The 23,175-nt window shown below is 41.2% G+C and overlaps 1 protein-coding gene across 1 annotated transcript in view; it reads right to left on the reverse strand.

Moving 5' to 3' along the window:
• Positions 1-23,175, reverse strand: part of CPNE3 (copine 3) — a 53,546-nt gene that overhangs the window by 11,075 nt on the left and 19,296 nt on the right. The window contains exons 2-11 of the mRNA XM_075582975.1: positions 15,391-15,530; positions 14,318-14,497; positions 13,531-13,605; positions 12,648-12,719; positions 11,135-11,218; positions 9,462-9,551; positions 6,824-6,922; positions 5,878-5,964; positions 1,407-1,466; positions 128-261 (exon numbers count right to left, since the gene is read on the reverse strand). Coding sequence (XP_075439090.1) covers positions 128-261; positions 1,407-1,466; positions 5,878-5,964; positions 6,824-6,922; positions 9,462-9,551; positions 11,135-11,218; positions 12,648-12,719; positions 13,531-13,605; positions 14,318-14,497; positions 15,391-15,522 — 1,013 coding nt within the window. The 5' untranslated portion in view covers positions 15,523-15,530. The remainder of the gene's footprint in view (positions 1-127; positions 262-1,406; positions 1,467-5,877; positions 5,965-6,823; positions 6,923-9,461; positions 9,552-11,134; positions 11,219-12,647; positions 12,720-13,530; positions 13,606-14,317; positions 14,498-15,390; positions 15,531-23,175) is intronic.

Genomic DNA, 23,175 nt, shown 5'->3' on the forward strand with positions numbered 1-23,175 from the left:
ATATAAAAAAAAATGTATATAGGTTACTGGATAATTAATTCATTTGATTATGATAATCTTTTTTTTTTTTTTTTTAAACAAATCGCTAATTCCAGTAAGCTACAGGAAGAAAGTCCCTGTTACTTACGCATCATAATCCTGAATCACCATTCCTACAGACCAGATGGCGGTCAGGTATTCATTAACTCCATTCGGGCTGATGTGGTGCAGGGAGTTTGGCGAACGGGGATCTCCATTTGAGCCTGTGAAGTCAATTCCAACCTGTCAAAAGAAGAACCGTCTTTATGAACAATTGGTTTTTCTTTCCTTGACATCCCTACTGCTTGGTGTGCTACGAGGAACAGCAAGGATAAAGCAGTGGTGTTAAATATTACAATCAGGATTATATGGGCACTCACATTCAGGAGGCATTTGAGTAATTACAAGAGGCAGCAATGTTGTTTATACAGCGACAGTACATAAAAATATATAGCTACATTTCCATGTTTCCCTCTGTGTCTTTCCTTCTCCAGATCATAACTACATTGTTATTTAATGTGGCAATTCAAGCATTTTTTTTTATTTTTGTTGTTTTATTTTTATTTTTATTTTTTTTACACAGTATTGAAGCAGGGGGTCTCTGGAGCCGAACTCCACTAATTTCAGCTCCGGGGACCTCCTACATACGGAAATACTTGCCTCCGTAGGGGGTGCCGGTATCTCTCTGATTCTTTTTAAACACCGCGACATGAGGGCTGATAGGAAGTCGCACCGCATGATGTCACGGCTTCCTATTGGCCCGCAGGGTGGGGGAGCTTGTGAAGCGGCCATATTGTGAACCCAGCCGGAGCTCCTACCGGCACACCCATACGGAGATCTGTATCAGCAGAACCAGGGAGCTGAGATTAATGGGGTTCAGCTCTGGAGACCACCTGCTTACTTTCCTGTGTAAAATGTAAAAAATAAAATATGCGCTTCGATTGCACAAGACGGAAAATAAAAATAAAATACATTATGTCTTAATTTCTGTCTTTTTATAGATGTTTTCTTAGGTTTTAAAGACCAACATGAATGTTCTCCACAAGTGCGGCTATAATATCATATCATAATTGTTAATATGCCCTTGTACCTATAGAAATGAGGTCAATTATTTTTATTAGACTATAATCAAACCTCTCCATCTTCCCGGACACAGTGAAGTAACTTTAAATAAAATGTGGTTCATATTGTTGCTAATATACGGTTGTGATTTGCTATGATTTGCTTGTTGCACTTTTGTATATTCCAATTGTTGAATTGCTGGAAAAATCCTTAATATTGTTTTCTACGACGGTGCCGTATACACGACCTCTTCTCTTACTTTAGACAGAACAAAGAAACCTATCAAAAAAACCTCAGTCCAAATAATAGCAAATAATTATACTTACAACAAAATTCATCTGGCATCCTCCCATGATATAGTCCAGGAAAGAGTATTCAACTATAATCTAAAATAAAGTAAAGTAAAGAAGGTCATTTGCATTTACAAAGTAATTCAGCAGGATCTACAGGAGAAATCCATCAATGTCCTTTGTGGTATAATGCCCCCGATCCAGCGTTAACTACCTTTAAAATCAAGGGCAGTTAAACACCAGATTGGGTGCGTTACCCCACAAACTGACAAATCTCCACCTATGTAACAATAAAAAATGTTTTGTTCACACACCGGACCATTTTCTGCAATGTTATAATAGCCAGTGAAGTGTGGAAACCTGATCCTGAAGATACATAGGGGCCTATTCTATAAGCCTTCATTTAAAAAAAAAAAAAATCGCTGGCCCACTTTCGCTGCCAGTTTTTGGAGCTTCGCTATCATGGTAGTCAGAAAGCCTTTATTACCTGTGATAGCAAAATTCCCAAAACGGGCGAGTAGTCGGCGAAGTGATGATCGCCTCCCTCAAAAGGCCAATTCAGGCGATTTGTTTTAGCTGCAGAGAGCTGCACAGAGAGAGACGTCTCTCCCTGTGCAAATCTCGCCTCATCGAGGCTACTAGAATTTAGTTTCAGAACCTGCAGATTAGTGGCTGCTATGTTCTCAGTTGTACTGAAAGACTTCACTTCTTCCAAGCACACTTGCTAGACATAGGGTGGCTACTGTATGTGACAGATGGCCCAAAATACTGGACACCATGGTGAAAGGTGCGACACGCGCGAGAAAAGTCGGTGGGTAGGATTGTTATTTATAAATGATCTGATCGTTACATCATTTTTTTTTCACTCAAAGTAGGACCATAGACCAATTTGCACCATTTCGTATTCTTTTTTTGTATTTTTTTTACAAAATAGAATATGAATTGGTGCAAATTGGTGAATACTTGGAGGGAAATTTAGAAAAATGTACATAACGGTCAGATCATTTATAAATAACATACTGAAACAGCCCTCGCTAAAATAACTGACGACTTCCAAGCTGCCAAAGACAGAGGTCATTACACTCTGCTCATATTACTCAACCTCTCTGCAGCATTTGACACCGTGGACCACCCTCTTCTCCTTCACATTCTCCATACTCTTGGTATTCGGAACAAAGCTCTATCCTGGATCTCCTCTTACCTCTCCCATCATACTTTCAGTGTCTCTTTTGCCAACATCTCCTCCTCCTCTATTGATCTCTCTGTGGGGGTACCCCAGGGCTCTGTCCTGGGACCCCTTTTCTTTTCTCTTTACACACTCTCTCTAGGTGACCTAATCACATCTTTTGGGTTTAAATATCACCTCTATGCTGACGACACACAAATTTACCTTTCAACCCCTGACCTTACACCTCCTATACAGACCAAAGTTTCTGAATGTCTCTCTGGAATATCTTCCTGGATGGCCATCCGCCAACTGAAACTTAACATGGCAAAAACAGAGCTCCTTATTCTTCCTCCCAAACCTGGCCCTACTACCTCCTTCCACATTGCTATTGGAAATACGATCATTCACCCAGTAGCCCAAGCACGCTGCCTAGGGGTCACACTCTATTCCTCTCTCACATTCTCCTCTCACATTCAAAACATTTCTAAAACTTGTTGCTTTTTCCTCCGCAATATCACAAAGATACGCCCTTTCCTCTGTTACTTGTCTGCTAAAACTCTGACTCAGGCCCTCATTCTCTCCCGTCTCGAATACTGCAACCTCCTGCTTTCCGGCCTCCCTGCCTCTCACCTGTCTCCCCTACAATCTATACTAAACGCTGCTGCCAGAATCACTCTACTCTTTCCTAAATCTGTCTCCGTGTCTCCCCTCCTGAAATCCCTCTCCTGGCTTTCGATCAAATCCCCCATCTCACACTCAATTCTCCTCCTCACTTTTAAAGCTTTACACTCCTCTGCCCCTCCTTACATCTCAGCCCTAATTTCTCGCTATCCACCATCCCGACTCTTGCGGTCTTTCTCAAGGATGTCTTCTTTCTACCCCCTTTGTATCTAAAGCCCTCTCCCGCCTTAAACCATTCTCACTGACTGCCCCACACCTCTGGAATGCCCTTCCCCTCAATACCCGACTAGCACCCTCTCTATCCACCTTTAAGACCCACCTTAAGACACACTTGCTTAAAGAAGCATATGAATAGCACTGTGGATAATCCTGGACACATGATACATAAAGCTTGGCCCCCTGCAGACGCACTTACCAGAACTCCCTCCTACTGTCTCTGTACGTTCTCCCTACCTACCAATTAGACTGTAAGCTCCTCGGAGCAGGGACTCCCCTTCCTTAATGTCACTCATGTCTTAAGCACTTATTCCCATGACCTGTTATTTATATTATTTGTTATGTATATGATTACAACATGTATTACTACTGTGAAGCGCTATGTATATTTATGGCGCTATATAAATAAAGACATACAATACTTGCAGTCATACAGGCCCATGGCGAGCAATACTGAACTTAATGCTCCTCTCCCACAAATTCCAAGATTGTTGCACCCTTCGTCATCCTCTCTTCCCCTCTTCTCCCCCCCCCCCCCCACTCATCCTCTTACCCACCTCCTCATCCTCTCTCACCTCCCTGCCTGTCATTCTCAATCCCCTAGGACAGCCACAGAAAACACACAAACACACACACCTCTCTGCTCCATGCTGTTTCCTCCTCTTCTTGGCCCTATCCCCAGGCTCCTGACACCTTCTCCTGATTGGCTGGATTACCCAGCAGCAGCAGCCAATCAGGATGGAGGAAACTGCCCCGTCCCCTAGCAACAGCCCTGCTCTCTCCCTGCTCAGGGAAATGCTGCAGGTCACTACATCCAGAGAGGTAATACCAGATAGATACAAGTCCAGTATTACCTCTCATTTTTTACTAGACAAAGTGCCCAAAATACAGGACAGTCCGGTTCAATAATGGACACCTGGCAACACTAGCTACACACAGGTCAGTATAAATCAAACATATTCATGTAGCAGAACAGAGTATCTATAGCTTTGTCTCAGGAGCTGCATAGAGCTATGTCTAAGGCTGGGGCCATGGTACTGCAGACCGTGTGGGCTGAGCGTTCAGACTGCCTTAAGGCAGTGTTCGCGTCCATGCGGCATGCGTGCGGAAGCGGGAGGGGGCACGCGTTGCGGAAGAAAACAGTTCAAACTGATTTCTTGGCGTGACAGGCCGGTCACGTGAGCGGTTTGCCCAATGAGGGCGAACCAGCTCTGTGACGTCACTGGCACGCCCCTAGACGGCACGCATACCATGGATGAAAAACGCACCCGCTTCAAGCGGGTGACGTCACGGCCACGCACGCCTCCACACTGGCGAAGGCACCATGGCCCCAGCTTAACTGCAACAACAGCAGGTTATTTCTTATTTATTTATTTATAAAATGTTTCACCAGGAAGTAATACATTGAGAGTTACCTCTCGTTCTCAAGTATGTCCTGGGCACAGAGTTATATATTATAGACGCATGTAACAGTTACAGACCAGATTAAAATGTGAGACAGCTTTAGTTTTGAAAGAACTTAGACTGGTTGAGAGTTGAGAGTCTCCGGTAGATTGAACGTAGGTTAGAATGTATCCACTTTATAAGATGGCTGCCATGTGTCCTATTGTTAACCTCAGTCACTCGCTTAAAGGTACAGTACTTGCTTGTACAGTTTAAGGCTGTATATTACACACACATCCAATACAATATGTGAACAATGCATCTTTGTTTAAGTCATCCTACTGATATTCACTACATCTCAAACAGACCCATGGGAAGAAAGTGGTGCAACAAGTTTTTATACGTTGACAAAAGATGGACAAATATTTGGGAGTAAACTGCCCATTATCAAGGTATCTTGTTTACAAACATATCCAAGACAGGTTTTTAAAATGATTTACAAATAATTGCACTTTTTGCACAGATTTAAGAAAAATGCATCGCTAGCCATTTCTAAATGTAAAAAAAATGCATTACATATGACCCTTGCTAGCCTACAACACAAGTTATATGTATTATCATTTCCGAATTCCCTCCTTTTGCACTTTTCATAGTTAACTTTTGGATCTAAATGTAAAAAGCTACGAAGATATTGGACACAATGTTGAAAATCGGTAAAGAAACTGTTCCATGCCTCACTGGAGCATCACGTAGTGAGATTACATCTGTAAGTGTCTTCGCTGGAAGTTACCTGTTCAGTCCGTGTGTTATTATATTGAGATTTAGTACAAATAGAAATAAAAATGTTTAAAAAAAAATTATATATATATATATATATATATATATATATATATATATATATATGAATATTCGTCTGCTTATATATCATTTAAATGAGGTGTCAGAGATCAGTTTAACCTTAAAAGCCACCACTAGATCACTCAGATCCCAAGTAAGATTGAATCCTGAATATACTTAAACACAAAAGCCTCTGCGGATCCAGTTTTGTTTCGTACGAACCTGACACTGTTTTACACTCACTACCCCCGAATTTCTGTAACCCTTCTTCTTTTGCTTCTTCTTTTCATTTATGCAGTCAAATTCCACCTGCCGCAACAAACAAAAGTGTCAATTCTACCTGGTTCCAACAAAAAGCTACTTTACATTTTCTAGCAGTGTATATAATCTTTCTAAATCACATACAGAATGCCACCATATACTGTATATATTAGTATTTTGTGTTCACAGGAGACTGTCTGTTATTTATATACCAACAGCAAGGGGGGGAAGAGGGGGGAGGCAGGGAATGCAACTCCAGTCCGCAAGGGACACCAACAGGTCAGTTTTTAAGGATAACCCTGCTTCAGCAAAGGTGGCTCAGTAACAGCCAGCTGTGCTGAAACAGGGATATCTTTAAACCTGACCGTTGGGGGGTGGGGAGGGGGGTTCTTGAGGACTGGAGTTGGCCACCTCTGACCTACTGTATGCCTCACAAGATAAAGCAACTGCAAAACGGTTAGTGCAAGATGTGATATACACACCGCACCTCCAAATTATACGTGCTTATCCCATTCTCACAATGTTCTCCTTCCGAACAGACAGAATTAGCACTTTAATTAGGAATTACACCAGATTTAAAGAATACCTGTGGAAACTATACAACGCTTTAATTCCTTAAACAAAATGCACTTATTTTATATACTGCTCGTCCTTAGAAGGCGCACACATGTGATCATTAAGTGCACAGATGTTATGTCCTACACCGGTAATTACAACAATTACATGCAGACGTCTCGGGAATGAAATTATTAATACAGAGACATTAAAGCGTTTCAAGAGAAGAACATCTCGTTTAAAAAGGTGACATTAAAACAAGTGCATCGTTAAGGAACACAGACTGCAACTGTAAATTAGAGAATCAACGTGCATGTGGCTTATTTGTATTTCCCTGTTGGGGAATACTTACTGGCATTGTGCGGGAGGCTTCCTTAAGTTTAGACATTTCGGTCTGAAAGATTCCTATTAGGTCATGTGATCCGTCATTGTCATAGTCAAAACATTCAACCTGGAACACAGATCAAGAGAACATTGGAAATGGTTCAGTGCAGGCAGATGTTGCAGGCTTCATTGTCCCTTCCAGTGCATGAAGGTGGGATGTGTTGTGCTACTCTGCTGCACCAGCACTGCCATCGAATCATATGGAAACTGACATTTGCATAATAATGGGATATATTTGGGGGACCAATGTGACATGCTACATCTGCAAAACTAAATGGTCGACAGCAATATAGAGTAAGACCTAAAAAGCCCACCGTTGCATGGAATGATATTAATATTAGGAAACAGTCACATTCATGCTCAAAGCTTCACATTTTCTTTATTCCATGTTCCTGTTTCACATTTGAAAAAGTAATGTGCCTTTTAAATTGGGATTGAAAAACACAAACACACGAGTTACACTATTTTCAGCCATTGGAACAGCACTGTACCATTATACATTTCCTTCTAAGATAATAAAAAAAAATTAAATTTAAGGCTGGTGTATGATTTTTACGCATCCTGCCAAACCGTGAGTCCTATCTGTCATTACTGAGTGCGCCTCAGCTCAAAGTAACAGATAAAGCTACCCTGAAGTGTTTTCCCTACATGCTTCACTCGGAGCCTCAACTCTTAGGTTGCGTCCATGGTGAGTGATGCCGGGCGGAGGCGCGCTGAGGCTGAGGGAAAGCGGGTGCTTTCCCTGGCCTTAGACCGCGCGCCGTCCGGGGGCAGGCCAGTGACGTCACGGAGCTGGTTCGCCCTCATTGGGCGAACCGCTCATGTGTCCAGCCCTGCGCTCCCATGAGTGCGAAAATTTTACATTTTGCTAAGACACGCTTCTGCACGCTTGCGGAAGCGTTCGCGAGCCCCTGCTAAAGCCACTCTCATTGCGGCTGCAGGGGCTCAGTGCCGAGCGTAAGCGCGCCTCAGCACAGGTCAGCGCATGCCTGAAGCCTTACGTCGAACTGGCTGATCTGCTCCCAAACTCTGGGTTTGGCCCCATGCTGTCTAATGTGACTTATCTACAATACATTGTGGGATATATTTCAAGATGTTACAATTTGCTCCTATACGTAATGTATGCAGAAACATTTTGGCACAATTTACTAGGAAGTAGGTATTGAGAAAGGCGGGTAAGTGATAATCTCTTGTACTTGGCATTGTTAGAAGACATGTTAAAACATGTTTAAGATTGTTACTCTACTAAGGTATAAATGTTATCTTTCTCATTTTATTGGATATTGTTCACCACATTGTTGCTGCTTCATAACTGCTTCCCAAGCCCTGTTTACAAATTCTCCGTAAGCTTGTGTACAGCAGAAATAACACTGTATACTGGGTCATGCCTGAAAGCCTTAATACATGGTTAGTTTCTTCTGCGCACTGTTACCAAGTGTACATTTAAAAAAAACTTGAACGTTATGAAACAAACATTAAAGCTGGTAGAAACACAAATTAGAGTTAACTTGTAGCAACCTTAATATACCTGGGCTACGTAGAACAGCATATTTCTCACGCCTAATATTGAGAAACTGTTACAAATATCCAATACCTATTCTGACACCAATATTATAATATTGTAGATATGGCGAAGTGCTTTCACATTTTGGCTATGCCAACAAACGTTAACTATGTGAGACAGGAGATGTATACAGGTGCATGCATAGAACAGCACTAAAGAAGCATCACATCAGTCAGAAACGTAGATGAAGGTACAGTATGATTTGCTTGCATTCCTACAGCCCTGATGATAAGGCCATAAACACATGTTAGATGCCAGCTTTGAAACCACTGTAGTACACACAACACAACACTTAAGCAGAGGCAAATAATGCATGGAATAGTCTGCTGTTGATTCTTGTGAAATGAATGCAGTTGTAGGTGGGAAGTATAAAACTGAAAGTTGTTTTACTTACAATATCATAACAGCACAACTTAGCCCATGGTACTGGATATATAAAAGGTTTAAACAATGCTTAGCCTTCTTCCATCAATACTACAGTTTCTATATTCATACAGTACATGAAGACTAAAATCAAATTAACACATCTCCACAAATTAGAAGACGGAGAGACATACTTACTAACTGGTGCCACACCATAAAATCTACCTTCCTGCCCTGGAAGACTACTCCCAGCACCTTCACTTGAATGAACCATATTAGGTCTCGTGGCGCCAGAAGGTGTTTTGTGGAATAGCACCACATAGAAACAATGAGCCTAAATGTTTATATCTAAAGCTAGGGCAATATTCAAATGTACACTGTACAGTACTGTATATGTAACAATTCTTGTTCTTACACTGAAAGCTTCATCTTGCACATGCATTCCTTGCAAGCACTGCACAGGATATTGTTCCCTAGTTGTGTCAATGAGTGCTATGAGCAGTGGTTATATGGAACAATGAGGGACTTATTGCAAAATTGCACAACAAATAATGTTTGGGGAGATTTGTATATACTGTAGCTACTTTGCCGTCTCTGTAAAATCCGTTATTTTTATAAATATATTTTTTAAACTTTTAATTCACAATTTTTATCATAAAAATGTTTTTCGAGCATTTACCCTGATGGGTTTCTCCATTTCGCCATCGCAGAGAGAACGCAGAGGTATCTTAAAGGGTCTCCAGACGGGATTCAGATTGTTTTTAATCACCTGGGAAATATACAAACACAGAAAAATATTTTAAGAGAAACACTACATTTTTGAGAACTACCAAACCGTGTCAGGTCTTGGAGCAGTTTGTGCTGCACAGATCCGTATGAATGACCCTCATTAACATATGGTTATTGTTACTATGACAAATATAAGACCTGTTATAACATTTGGAAAAAGCATGCCAGATTCATGGATTCAGAGTCTACATTTTTATGTTAGTACAGTATGTATGTATGTATGTATGTATGTATGTATGTATGTATGTATGTCTTTATTTATAAAGCACCATTAATTTACATAGCTCTTCACAGCCATAATCCACGTGATATAATGTAAATAATAAATAATACAAATAACACATAATGGGAATAAGTGCTTCAGACATAAAAGTAACAATCTACTTTTTAACCACAAACCTCCCCTGTACTCCACACACTGGTATGCTAGCATTGCTGCTGGGTGTGTGTGGGGGAGGCTGGCACTGCCAGTGTGTGTGTGGGAGAGGCTGGCACTGCAAGTGTGTGTGTGTGTGTGTGTGTGTGGTAGGCTGGCACTGCTGCCGTAGGAGTGGTAGGCTGGCATAGTCACTCAAACACACACAGCGGCAGTGCCAGCCTCCTCCCACACACACAGCAGCGCAAGTCTCACCCTCACATAGCAGCTTGCAAGTCCCACCCTCACACAGCGGCAGTGCAAGTCTCACCCTCCCACAACGGCAGTGCAAGTCTCGCCCTTACACAGCGGCAGTGAAAGTCTCACCCTCACACAGCGGCAGTGAAAGTCTCACCCTCACACAGCGGCAGTGCAAGTCTCACCCTCACACAGCGGCAGTGCCAGCCTCCTTCCACACACACAGCAGCAGTGCCAGCCTCCTCCCACACACACAGCAGCAGTGCCAGCCTCCTCCCACACAGCAGCAGTGCAAGTCACCCTCACACAGCGGCAGTGCAAGTCTCACCCTCACACAGCAGCAGTGCTAGCCTCCTACCACACAAACAGCAGCAATGCAAGTCTCACCGTCACACACAGCGGCAGACTCCCCTTCACACAGCGGCACTGCAAGTCTCACCCTCACACAGTCGCAGTGGCAGCCTCACACACACATACCGCAGCACTGCCAGCCTCCCCTCACATACAAGGCTGCAGTGCCCAGGTTGCTCTCACAGACCTGCAGAATTTGCTGACAATATATACACACACATCTATATCTCTATATATCTAAATACACACACACACGCACACTGATATACATATATCAGTGGGTATATAATATACTGTATAAAGGTGTAACATGGTTACAATTGGACATGTGGTAATTAGTAAAGTCAGTGAAAAAGCCTTTACGAGAACATTTTACAAAAATGTTATATCAAGAATAACAATAACATCCTATTCTATAAGATAGAAAACGTTGTAGGTGTAAGGAGGGATTCTAAATGATTGAAATATGTAACTTTCAGCTCAAATAGAAATACAAGCAAAAGGGCAGATTGCATATAAATATGGCTCCTGGTTATAATGCAGAGATCTTGTAGAAAACATTAAGAAAAATATAAACAGAAGAAAAGAGCAATGCTTACTTCTGTTCTATGGACCATCTGCCACCTTCCATCTGCAGTCTGTTTGTGAAACTCCAGGTATGGGTCAGACTTACCGAATAAATCCTGTAAGTTTGGGACACAATTGTATTGCAAAACGTGAAACTGCGGATTCTTTTTATGAAATACACTTACATTTTAGTATAAGGATGCCCATCAATGCATGTACTGATATGTGAAGGCACATAACTAGAATATTTATTGATCTGGCCGAGTGATACCGAGGATATGTTTGAGAATGTCTGTTTTAGTACATATGCTAATAGTTACAAGAAAGTTCCTAGGTTTGTCTACTTTAAAAGAAGAAGAATACAAACAACATAGAATCTGCAGGCTAACAAAAATAAAAAAATAAAAAGTTTGGGCACAGCCGACACTCCAGGCTTATGTTAAAGTTGTATTTCCTACACGGTACAGAAATGACCCCGAGTCATTGAACTAATCAATCATGGCATTGCTGCAATTCTGGAACTGCTCTACCCTTATTTCCATAGCTATGCAAAAAAAAAACATCTGTAAAGGAGTCTACATTATACATGGGAAAGTCCTAGCACCCTGGAGAAAACCAACCCATTAGGCAAGCAGCTTGAAGGAACATCTGCAATCTTTAAAAGACAGCGGTCAGCACTGCAGGGTGGACACTTACAGGAAGGCTGCAGTGCAGAGATCTATACAGAGGGATGTCAAAGTGTGCCCCCAGAAACAAGCTGTGCAATGCAGGGATATCCTGAAAACCTGACCTGTTGGTGGCCCTTAAGGACTGGAATTACCCCCTCCCCCTCTCTTGTAAAGGATCAATCCCATATGCTTTTGTTATGATAAGTGTTAGCATAGTTAGGAGTTGAATATGTTCTGTGAAAAGCAAAGGTTTGGTTTTCTTCTTGTCTCGCTATTTAAATAAAATGAAAGACACTTGATTTCCTTAACACTTCATTTTATATTTTTACAACTGGTATGCCATCCTGACCAGACCACCAGTGCCTAATCTTAAGAAGAGCAGTTTTTATTGCCTATTCCATGATATTTGTTATTGTTTTATTTGCAACTTAATTTTCATCCATTTTAAACTGCTTTAATTATGGTACAATTGTTCATAGGTTATATTATATGAGATATTTCACCCATGAAATGTATTCATCTCCCATATATGTTGATTGGGAGGACTTATCACTGCACCTTTATTGCAGAGCTATACTATATAACTGAAAATGAATTGCGCTGTGGGTGCGACTTCATGAATGGAAGCAAGAGATGAGCATGATACAGTACACCCATCACCCAATACATATGAAATAGAAAAAAGGATCAGTGACAGAGGATACAATATTTGTAATGCCTGTCCCTAAAGATCAACACCTTCTCTGTGTACCTGGACACTAGCTCAGGGAAAGGTTTAATGGTTTAAGTACATAGACAAATATAAGATCCTAATCAGAAAATAAGATTCTATTGAATATATTGAATAAATCACATTAAGAGCACGGCTTTACAGTACCTTTTTATCCAATTTCCTTGCTTCCATTTCAAATAGGACCACTCTGTTATCCTTCACTTCTTCTGCATAAATCTACAACACCAACATTGCAGGACAAATGAAGGAAAGATAAGGCAAAAAACACACAGAAACGTACACCTGAAAAATGCGAATTATCCATCCCTGCAAACATTTAAAACACAATTGTATCTATTTTTCGTGTGTGTAGTTAAGTTATACTGTAGTTGAGTCAAACTAAATGACAGGATATAATGATTCTGAATGAAGCAGAGATAGTGATTGTGAAAATCCTCCCCGGGGTTATTCATTTAAACAGCAATAGTGCCATTTAACCCAATGGGAGTTTGTGCGATAGTGCCCCCATCAGCACCATCACAGTTTAATGAATAGCTCCCCCTATCTGATGAAGTCCTCTGAATCGAACATGAAACAATTAACTGGAGTCCTGTTGTAGACCCCACCACTTCTGTTGGCAGCCAATGGGATTTGACTCAGACTGATAAAGTCTCAAACTAAATCTATAATACAGTATAACATTTGTCACCACAGGCAATCTACAGATAAAGCACCACAAAATTATTCTGTTGATTTGTGCAATCCAAAACTACAATTTGAGTGCATGTCAACTGACTCACAACATGCCCACTATACATTCTATTATAAAGTATTAAAAGATTGCTTAAATTAGCAATTCCTAAGCAAATAATATCTCTCTCTCTGCAGTTACAGTAAGTGACTGAGTCACTGTTGTGGTACTTTGGCTGCTCTGTAGATGTACAGTGCAGCAAGAGGATATCTACGCAGCTGACTTCCAGGTTTAGTAACATTTGACAGTAAATGGCCTTAACATGTGGGTAAGAGTGCCAAAGAGTAATGATCATACCGTGATGCTTCCTTTCCCTGCTGGCTTGCCATTCTTGAGAACAAGGGGTCTTGTTAGTTTCTTACTGGAGACAACCTTTTAGAACAAAAAAACGTGTTATATTTATTTGTGAACATTATGGTTTTAATTAACCATTTCAGAACGTTGCAGGTCCCTCTAGCACTGAAGGGGAAAGTATTCATCCCAGTCATCATAAAATTATAATTCACAGTCATCATAACATTTTTATCCAGTCCTGCCAAGTTCACATTTCACTAGAAATGCTGACACCAGGATTCACTAAGCTCTGATAAGGGGAAATTGTAGCTTGATTTGGTCGAGCTATGATTTCCCCTTATCGGAGCTTAGTGAATCCTGGTGTCAGCATTTCTAGTGAAATGTGAACCTGGCAAGGACTGGATAAAAATGTTATGATGGCTGTGAATTATAATTAGAAGTTATGTTCGGACATGAATTTACTATCAACATACTGTAGATAAATAACAATGTTCCATTCCATATGCCTCTTAGTCTAATGTAGCAATTACATGGATTTATGTACACATTTCTAATATATACATGATAAGAAACATGTATAAATCACATATACAAATGATAAAACATTTTTAAAACAGAATTAAAAAGGTACACAATTATATATGTCATCCATGCCCTTTCAGTACATTTAATTCTACTGTATGTCCAAGAGACTTCTGGGATCTCCAACATTGCCTTCTCCTGAACCATCATGGCTATTAGGTCCGTAGTTTGTGGGTTGCTGTGCGAATAATAGGTGCGTTTTACTCACTTGTCCCAGTGTACATTCAAACTCTCCCAGGAAATCATCATCACTCAGATCAACAGTTTTGTTGTCAATGTCATAAATTCCAAACTTCAGCTTCTGAACCACCTCAAAGTAGTAGTCAACCAAGAACTTCTTGGAGAACTTGGGGTTCAAGCAATTTTGTATTCTTTCTGTGCGATCAATCTGCAAGAAACAATGATCCAAATGTGGAACTGGTGTACGTAGACTTCAGTAAGGCTGCACTTAAAGTGCTGGCGACACGATGTCGCATCAAAACAAATGCATTGAATCTGTCGCATGCGCTTATAGTAGGCGCGCCAGCGACGGAGCAACCAAAATCTCTGTAGTCAGGTATTATAGCAGAACAGTACATATGTTAAAATGCACTTACAGAAGCCGTGCGTTGTTGTGCAGCTTGCCTACTGCTACATTTGAAGTGTACTATACAGTATGCATACATATTTTGTATTATTGTACAATTATATATTGTATTGTATATGTACATATTGTGATACTAGTACATGACCTACACCATATGTATGTAAATTATACAATTTGAAGTGTTATGCTTTCCACAAATTAAACTGTATGGGCCCACTAATTTTTCTCCAATAATCAATCATGTTGCAAAGTTTGCCGCTGCAGCTATACCCACCTACCACCTACATTTGGGAACAATACTTTGTCAAACTTGGTCAAATGGGCTCTCAATGCAAGTGAAACAGGGCATCCTTAGGCTGCAAAAAAAAAGTAGTGTTCACAATAGAATTCACTAATGTGTATTGGTTCTTGTGAGGGGTTATCCCGCCCACGCTGGGATCCCTCTAGGTGGAGGCGCTGCACTGCAAGGAGAAAGAGCTCACCCCCAGGCTCCCTGAGGCGGAGGCTTAGGCCTCCTGTGAGCAAACAGGTATAGAAGCCTGCGTAGTTACCCACGTAGTTCCCTTAGGCATAGGGAAAGGGGGTTACATATAAATAAATGATCTCTTAGCATACAGTGCTTCCACTGCAGCCAGGAATTCTGGGTAATGACATTTAAATGAGCACACAAGTGTGTCACTCTTTAGTTATAGTACCTCAAACCATTGCTGGCCACTGGAATTCATGAGGAGCATACACAAAGGATCAGATTTGGAGCCCACATCTCGATCTAGAAGATTGTCACAGGAGACGTTCAGCTCTACCTTGGTTACACATTGTGCTGCCATCTGCAACGCTAAAAGCAGGAAGAAAGGAATATATTAAAAAGCAGGACTGTGAAAGCACCTGAATGCTGGTGAACTGGAGTTAAAAGAAAAACACAAGACTAGACAAAATTATTCTTCATGAATTTGAATGAACCTCCTTATACCAGAAAAAATAAACCCGACATGCTGCTTTAAATAGAAAGCATCTATATGTACAGGCAGCTGTGATGGAGGCTTCTGCGAGCAGATCAATACGGAGAGGAAAAAACACGAACCTAACAGTTTTACATTAGATTGTAGGCTTTGCGGCCACAGACTCCTTTTCCTATTGTTTTATGATTGAGGCGCTTATTCCCATTGTGTTATGTCATGGATCTCCTCTAACATCGTATTTTCAGTGTCTCTTTAGCCAACACCTCCTCCTCTATCGATCTCTCTGTGGGGGTACCCCAGGGCTCTGGGACCTCTTCTCTTTTTCCACTCTCTCTAGGTGACCTAATCACATCTCTTGAGTTGAAATATCACCTTTATGCCAACGACACACATTTAATGTTCAACCCCTGACCTTACACCTGCTGTACAGACTGAAGTTTCTGAGTTTCTCTCTTCTATATCATCCTGGATGGCCCTTCATTACTATTGGAAGTATAGCTCAACCCAGTTATAGCGCGATCTGCTATAACGTGGTTTGAGCGTGGACCCCGAATATTAAAAAAATAATAATTTTTTGAACACACACACACTGCACTGCACTGCACACAGCCCCGCCTACATTTGGTGTCAGCTGCTGGGGCATCGTGGGGCTGCTGGCAGAAATCTGTGCGGGGCTGGGGGGGATCCGTGCGGGGTTGGGGGAATCAGTGCGGGGCTGGGGGATTAGTGCGTGGATCGGTGCGGGGCTGCTGGGGGAAGTGAGGCTGCTGAGAGTGGGGGAATGCTGGGAGAAGTACGGTGGCTGCTGCAGGACGTGTAGGGCTGCCGGCGCCTCACTCCACCTCTTCCCCCCCCACCCCTGATCGGGCGCTCGGCGGCCATTTTTTCCCCCCCATTAGCGCGACCCCGGTTATAGGATCGGGTGGCCCCCCAGGACCGCGCTATAACAGGGTTGAGCTGTACTATCATTCACCTAGTAGCACAAGCACGCTGCTTAGGGGTCACACTCGACTCCTCTCTCACATTCTCCTCTCACATTCAAAAGGTAGCTAAAACCTGCCGTTTTATCGTCCGCAATATTACAAAGATACGCCCTTTCCTCTGTTGCTCAACTGCTAAAACTCTGACACAGGCCCTCATTCTCTCCCGTCTCGATTACTGAAAACGCCTTCTGTCCGGCCTTCCTGATTATCACCTGTCTCCCCTACAATCTATCCTAAACGCTGCTGCCAGAATCACTAAACTCTTTGCTAAGACCGCGTTCCCCCAGGGGGCTTCGCAACGCTGTGTGTGCGCGCCTCCATCTGCTGGGCGATGTGTGCTCATCCCAAGCAGACGGAATGATCCGACATCCCGGAAGTGTGTGACCGCGGGGTGTCACGGGCGCAGGGTGGCTTTGCGATGCATCGTAGGGCTGAATGTCACAGAAAATCAGTTATCTGGGTCTTAAAAATACAAATTTACTCGTGAAAAAAAGTAATTTCAAGCTATCATCTTCGTGGTTTTTTTCTCGTGATCTAGCAACAAAAACTTTTGCAGGTATTTACCAATATATAAAAAGCTGCTAGCTCTTGTTGAACACTCATTAGTTGGGTTACCACCAGGTAATCCAGTCCTAAAGCATGAAGTTGATATTTGTACTGATAAATAATCATTAGTTATCTTTTAAATAGCAATCTGTAATCTTGAGTTTTCCTCCCAATGTGTTTTTTTTTTTAAGTCCAACTACAGATATAATCAACCTTAAGTAATTCAGGGTATACATGGCCTTGAGCAGCTTTCTGACAATGGCTGTGCTGGGCTGCTCTCCGCTCCGGAGACCTCCCCCGTCTTCACTGCCGAGTCTCAATTTCAGCAGCCGATCAATCAATGTAAACCTCTGGACATGGATTGGCTGCTGAAATTGACGTCACGCTGCTGCAGCCGGAGATCACAGATTGAAAAGACTACCGCGACTGCAGCAGCGTCGACGCCGTACTATGCAGCCAATGGAAGTTTCAATGCTGAACACTACAATTGGCCGCCAGGCATCTGTGACGAAAGCGCGCTGGCACACATCGTGTAGCGTGCTGTGTGAGCGGGGCCTAAATCTGTCTCAGCGTCTCCCCTGTTGAAATCCCTCTCCTGGCTTCCTATTAAATCCTGCTTAACGAAGCATATGAGTAGCTCCATGGCTGATACTATACACCTCATACATAAACTGTGGCCCCTTGCAGACACACTTACCAGAACGCCCTACTACTGTCTCTGTACATTCTTCCTACCTACCAATTAGATTGTAAGCTCGTCGGAGCAGGGACTCCTTTTCCTAAATGTTACTTTTATATATGAAGCACTTCTTCCCATTATGTGCTATTTGATATTTGTATGATTGTCACGTGTATTGCTGCTGTGAAGCGATATGTACAGTAATTGCGCTGATGGGGCTTCCCAAGAGCTGCTCCCCTCTGCACAGGACAGCGTGCTAAGCGTCAACATTTGCTTGTACTTTGTGGAACGTCAACCCCACCCACTGGAATGTTAATGAGCCAAGAGGACACAAAGAACTGTTTGTTCACAGCTGCATTGAATCTCAATAACCCCAGAGTACATCTGCGTTGCCCCAAAAGGCGGACAGCTTATGGCGCAGCCAAAGGGTGTGAGCTGTTTACTGATGTTTGCTGTTAAAGCTGCTCTATTTCAAATCTGAAACTCACCAGCCTTTTATCCCCTGGAGCTTAATAACCCAGAACGCCAAATTAACAAACCTCTGACAGGATACCACACATGCTGTGATTGTCATTATATATTTTCTAGGTCACTTATTCTTTAATTTAATATATGTGTATATGAACCCATTACCTAGGTCCTTTCTTCAGACCTATGAATGAACCCATTACATAGGTCCCGTTACATAGGTCCATTCCTAAGACATATGAACCCATTACAAAGGTCCTTTCTTCAGACCTATCAACCCCTTACATAGCTTATGGGTTCATAGGTCTGAAGCAAGGACTCAGTGCCCTGAAACATTACTTGGATGTACCTGCTCTGATCTTTTAGATTTTACTACTTTTGTTTCCTCCTTTTGTGCCCCCTTCCTTTTTTCGTCTCTTCATTCTGGTAGTGATGTTTGTGGGGTTTATTCTGTCTGTTTGATACCTTTCTTTAATCAAACTACGTATAAGCATGTTTAATACATTTTACATGTATTTAATGGTAGTCAATTAGAATTTCAAATCGCTTTCGGCCAATGAGAAATATTGATGTGATAACATTTTATTTGGGGTCTGTTAATGGTCACACGTTTCTAAAAACAGGTCAACAAACCAGCCCTAAAACGGCAACTCTGGCATTTTTTCAGCATTCTTCACAAAGTTAGGTTTGAGCTTTTAACCAGCACTTAACATAAGCAGCAGGCAGTGTATATACAGCTCAGCCCTGTAATAACGCGCGTCCGCTTATAACGCGATGCAAGCGTGGCTCCCAATTTTCGTATTTATGAATACTTTACTACGTGATTATTGGTATCTTAAATACTTTATTGTACAATGCATACAATTGTACATTATTTCTAACGCGATCCGCTTGTAGCGCGAAGTGATTCTATGGGTAGCGTTATAAGGGGGTGAAAAACATGTTATTACTGTGCTAAAGGTTACATTTATTACAAGTTTCAGGACACGTTGACAGGCAGAACTGACCATGTAAGGTCTCCTTATAGCCAGAGGGATGGGATTAGGGACATGTAGTGTTAATGCAACACTGCACGAGTTATGTATCATTAAACATCCCCCGTAGTAGGAGATACTGGTAACCAAACTGCTGCAGTGCCAAAGGTTAATAAAACCAAAACGAATGAGTTAAATCAAATAGTATAAAAACCCTTTGGTTTGCAATCAGCCCAGGAGCAAAGTTGATCTAATAAATCTAATAAATTCATTTAATTTTACTACCATATACACGTACCTGTATACAACACTTAGCATAATTTAAACAGATGTCAAGAAGATAATTATAGGTTGATCTTGTCAAGTAATAAACAAACCATCACACCCATCCGTTTTCACATACAGACATTGCTATTTCTTTAAACATATTTTCTAATAGGACAGAAATTATTGCTCCAACACACCCATTTATTACTTGTAATTAAAAGCAGGTGGGGTGCAAGTGGTGGCCGACAGTGGTGGCCGCCTTACCCACAGGAAGTGCTCTGAGGCCCCATTATCAAGGTTGCTGGGGGCTTTCATCGGCAGATGCTGCAGCTGGTTACACACACACACACACACACACACACACACACACACACACACACACACACACAGTTAACGCTTCGGTATTAGCCCTCATTGATAGTTTAATTGTCAGTTAACTAGGAGTATAGTATTCCTACTTAATTATATTCTAATATTTCTACTCCATCTCCCCGTAATTACCACTCATTCAAGCCGCACCTTTTTGCTTTCTTCTAAAATGTCAGCTGAAACTAATGGTTCTACAAAAATTAAGAAAACATAAGCACCTTACATTGACCACACACATACAGTAACACCCACATGGTGTTATTGAAGCTAAAAAACATGACTAGTTACAGTACAACACCAGCAGTTAGTAAAAATCCCCTACTTCTCCCTTGAACAGAGTACGTAATTAAATGTGACTGTTTACTAATAGTTATGTATGTATGTCTTTATTTATATAGCTGTTCTATATTGGATGTGCTGGTCACCTCTACTCTTTATTTATATAGCGCCATTAATATACATAGCGCTTCACAGCAGTAATACACGTGACAATCATATAAATAACAAATAATATAAATAACACATAAAGGGGAGAAGTGCTATGCAAAGTAATATTTAGGTAAAGGTGTCCTTGCTCCGAAGAGCATGCAATCTAATTGCTTGGTAAGAACAACGTACAAAGACATTATTAGGGCATTCTGGTAAGTGCATCTGCAGGGGGCCAAGGTTTATGTATGAGTGTTATTTACAGCCATGGAGCTACTCATATGCTTCCTTAAGCAGGTGTGTTTTGAGGTGGGTCTTAAAGGTGGATAGAGAGGGTGCTAGTCAGGTATTGAGGGGAAGGTCATTCCAGAGGTCTGTCAAAGATTTAAGGCGGGAGAGGGCTTTAGATACAAAAAGGGGTAGAGAGAAGACATCCTTGAGCAGAACGCAAGAGTAGGGATGGTGAATAGCAAGAAATGATGGCTGAGATGTAAGGAGGAGAAGAGTTTAAAAGTGAGGAGGAGAATTGAGTGCGCGATACAGGACTTGATAGGAAGCCAGGAGAGGGATTTCGGCAGGGGAGGTGCTGAGACAGATTTCAGAAATAGTACAGTGATCCTGGCAGCAGCATTTAGGGTAGATTGTAGGGGAGACAGGTGAGAGCCAAGAATGCCGGACAGCAGGAGGATACAGTAGTCGAGACGGGAGAAAATGAGGGCCTGTGTTGAGAGTTTTTTCAGTCGAGCAAGAGGGGAAAGGGCGTATCTTTGTAATATTGCAGAGAGAAAAAACACCAGGTTTTAGCTACCTTTTGAATGTGAGAAGAGAATGTGAGAGAGCAGTCAAATGTGACCCCTAGGCAGCGTGCTTGCGCTACTAGGTGAATGATAGTACTTCCAACAGTAATGTGGAAGTTGGTAGTAGGGCCATGTTTGGGAGGAAGTATGAGTTCTGCTTTTGCCATGTTAAGTTTAAGTTGGCGGAGGGCCACCCAGGATAATATAGCAGAGAGACATCAGCCAGTCAGCGTCTCTTTGCAGAACAGCAAATGGAAACAGACTAGATACAGTAGAATGATATACACATCTCAGGTTCTATTACAATGGGGAAAACATTTTTTGTTTTACTTTATGTTTCCTATGAAAAAAATTATATTTTTTTCTTTTTTACTAGTACTGTTACCATTGATCTACAGTTATATCTAATTGAACGATGGTATCTCAATTACTTTACATGCTAAGAACAAAGAAAATAAGTGGGAACTACAATTTAAAGGTACTGTACATTTTAAAAAACAAGAATATTCAAGTCTGATCAGAGCAATTTTGGAATTTGTACTCCATTCTTCCCTAAGAAAGGTTTGAGCTTCCAACTAGTGCTTAACATTTGCATTTTTGTGCAAGAACAGTAATTTTCACGCGGATTTACCTCTAACTGTTAAAAAAGTACGATAAGGGCTTTTTTTCAAACGATTTGATTCTAGTTCTGCAATTCCGCGCAGAATGCACAAATTGTAGAGATATGTCAAATTGTCAAAATCTTGTAATTCTGGTACGAGATGTAAGTTATTAATGTTCTTTGTATTGGTGAATATGGAGCCAAGATGTTGACTATTTGATATGGGAAATGATTACAGAGCAAAATGATGAATTACTCAATCAATTAAGACTCTGCAAAGGTATTTAAAGGACTGCCTACTCTTAATGTCATCCCTGAAGAAGTGCGTGTAGGTGCACGAAATGCGTTGGTGGACCAGCAGCAGCAATACATAGAACAAGTACAGAGGTAGAAGCAACAGGAACCAGGGAAGGAAAGGCCCAGAACGGCAATCCCTTAACGTTTCTGAGACCATTGTTAATTGGCAACTGTTCCTCAATATATATTGTCCCGCTATGTCCCTTCTTGTCTGTATTGTTCTTTTCTTGTTTACTGTTTGAACAAAAGCTGTGAAGGCGCAGTGATGAAGCTGCATAGGAGAAATTAGAGAATTTTGTATTTTGTCTAATATACGGTATATCTTTTTTTACATATTATATTCTTATCATTTTTATATTTACCCATGATATTCTACTGTGTTTTTTTTTATGTCACTAGTATATATTGATTACTATTTGTATACTCAACATTGATCCTAAGAAACAGGTTTTTTTATTTCAAACTGTTTATTTGCATGTCATTACCCAGAATCCCTGGTTGCAATGGAAGCACTGTTTGACAAGAGATAATGGGCAAAGACATTGGTGCAGACATGACTGAGACATGCAAATGCACAAGTGGTATTTTTATTTACTCTAAAGGTTGAAAGAGGCCTTTTACACATATATATTTATATATATTTTTTTTATAAGACCCTCACCTTTTTTTCAGTGCACCAATATTTTGTTCTCAGCTTTCATCATGAAAGAGTTTTGATAAATTATGTAAAAACACTTTTAAACTGTAGGAAACAATTCAAATATTTATTTTTATATTAAAATAAAAGTATACTTGTTGAGCTACACTTACCCTATTAAACATGCCGCCGCCATTATTTCTCTTTAATCCTACTGTAGAAGGAGCTGCCGTTTAAAGGAGCTTAGATATGAGACAATTATTGTTTTTCTTTGCTTAAGGCAGCTAGTTCCTGTTTGGAGGAAGGAAAATGCACTGTCCCTGTAATATAAACCTGTTGCCCTGTACAATGGTAGTGAATATCTATATCAGTGGTTTCCAACCTTTTTTTGGTTAAGGAACCCCATCATTATATTGTGAAATTCTGCGACATCCCAACCCTCTCTAACAGTGCGTCACAGATCGGATGCATTGTAAG

Source organism: Ascaphus truei, chromosome 2, assembly GCF_040206685.1.
Source record: "Ascaphus truei isolate aAscTru1 chromosome 2, aAscTru1.hap1, whole genome shotgun sequence".
NCBI lineage: Eukaryota > Metazoa > Chordata > Amphibia > Anura > Ascaphidae > Ascaphus > Ascaphus truei.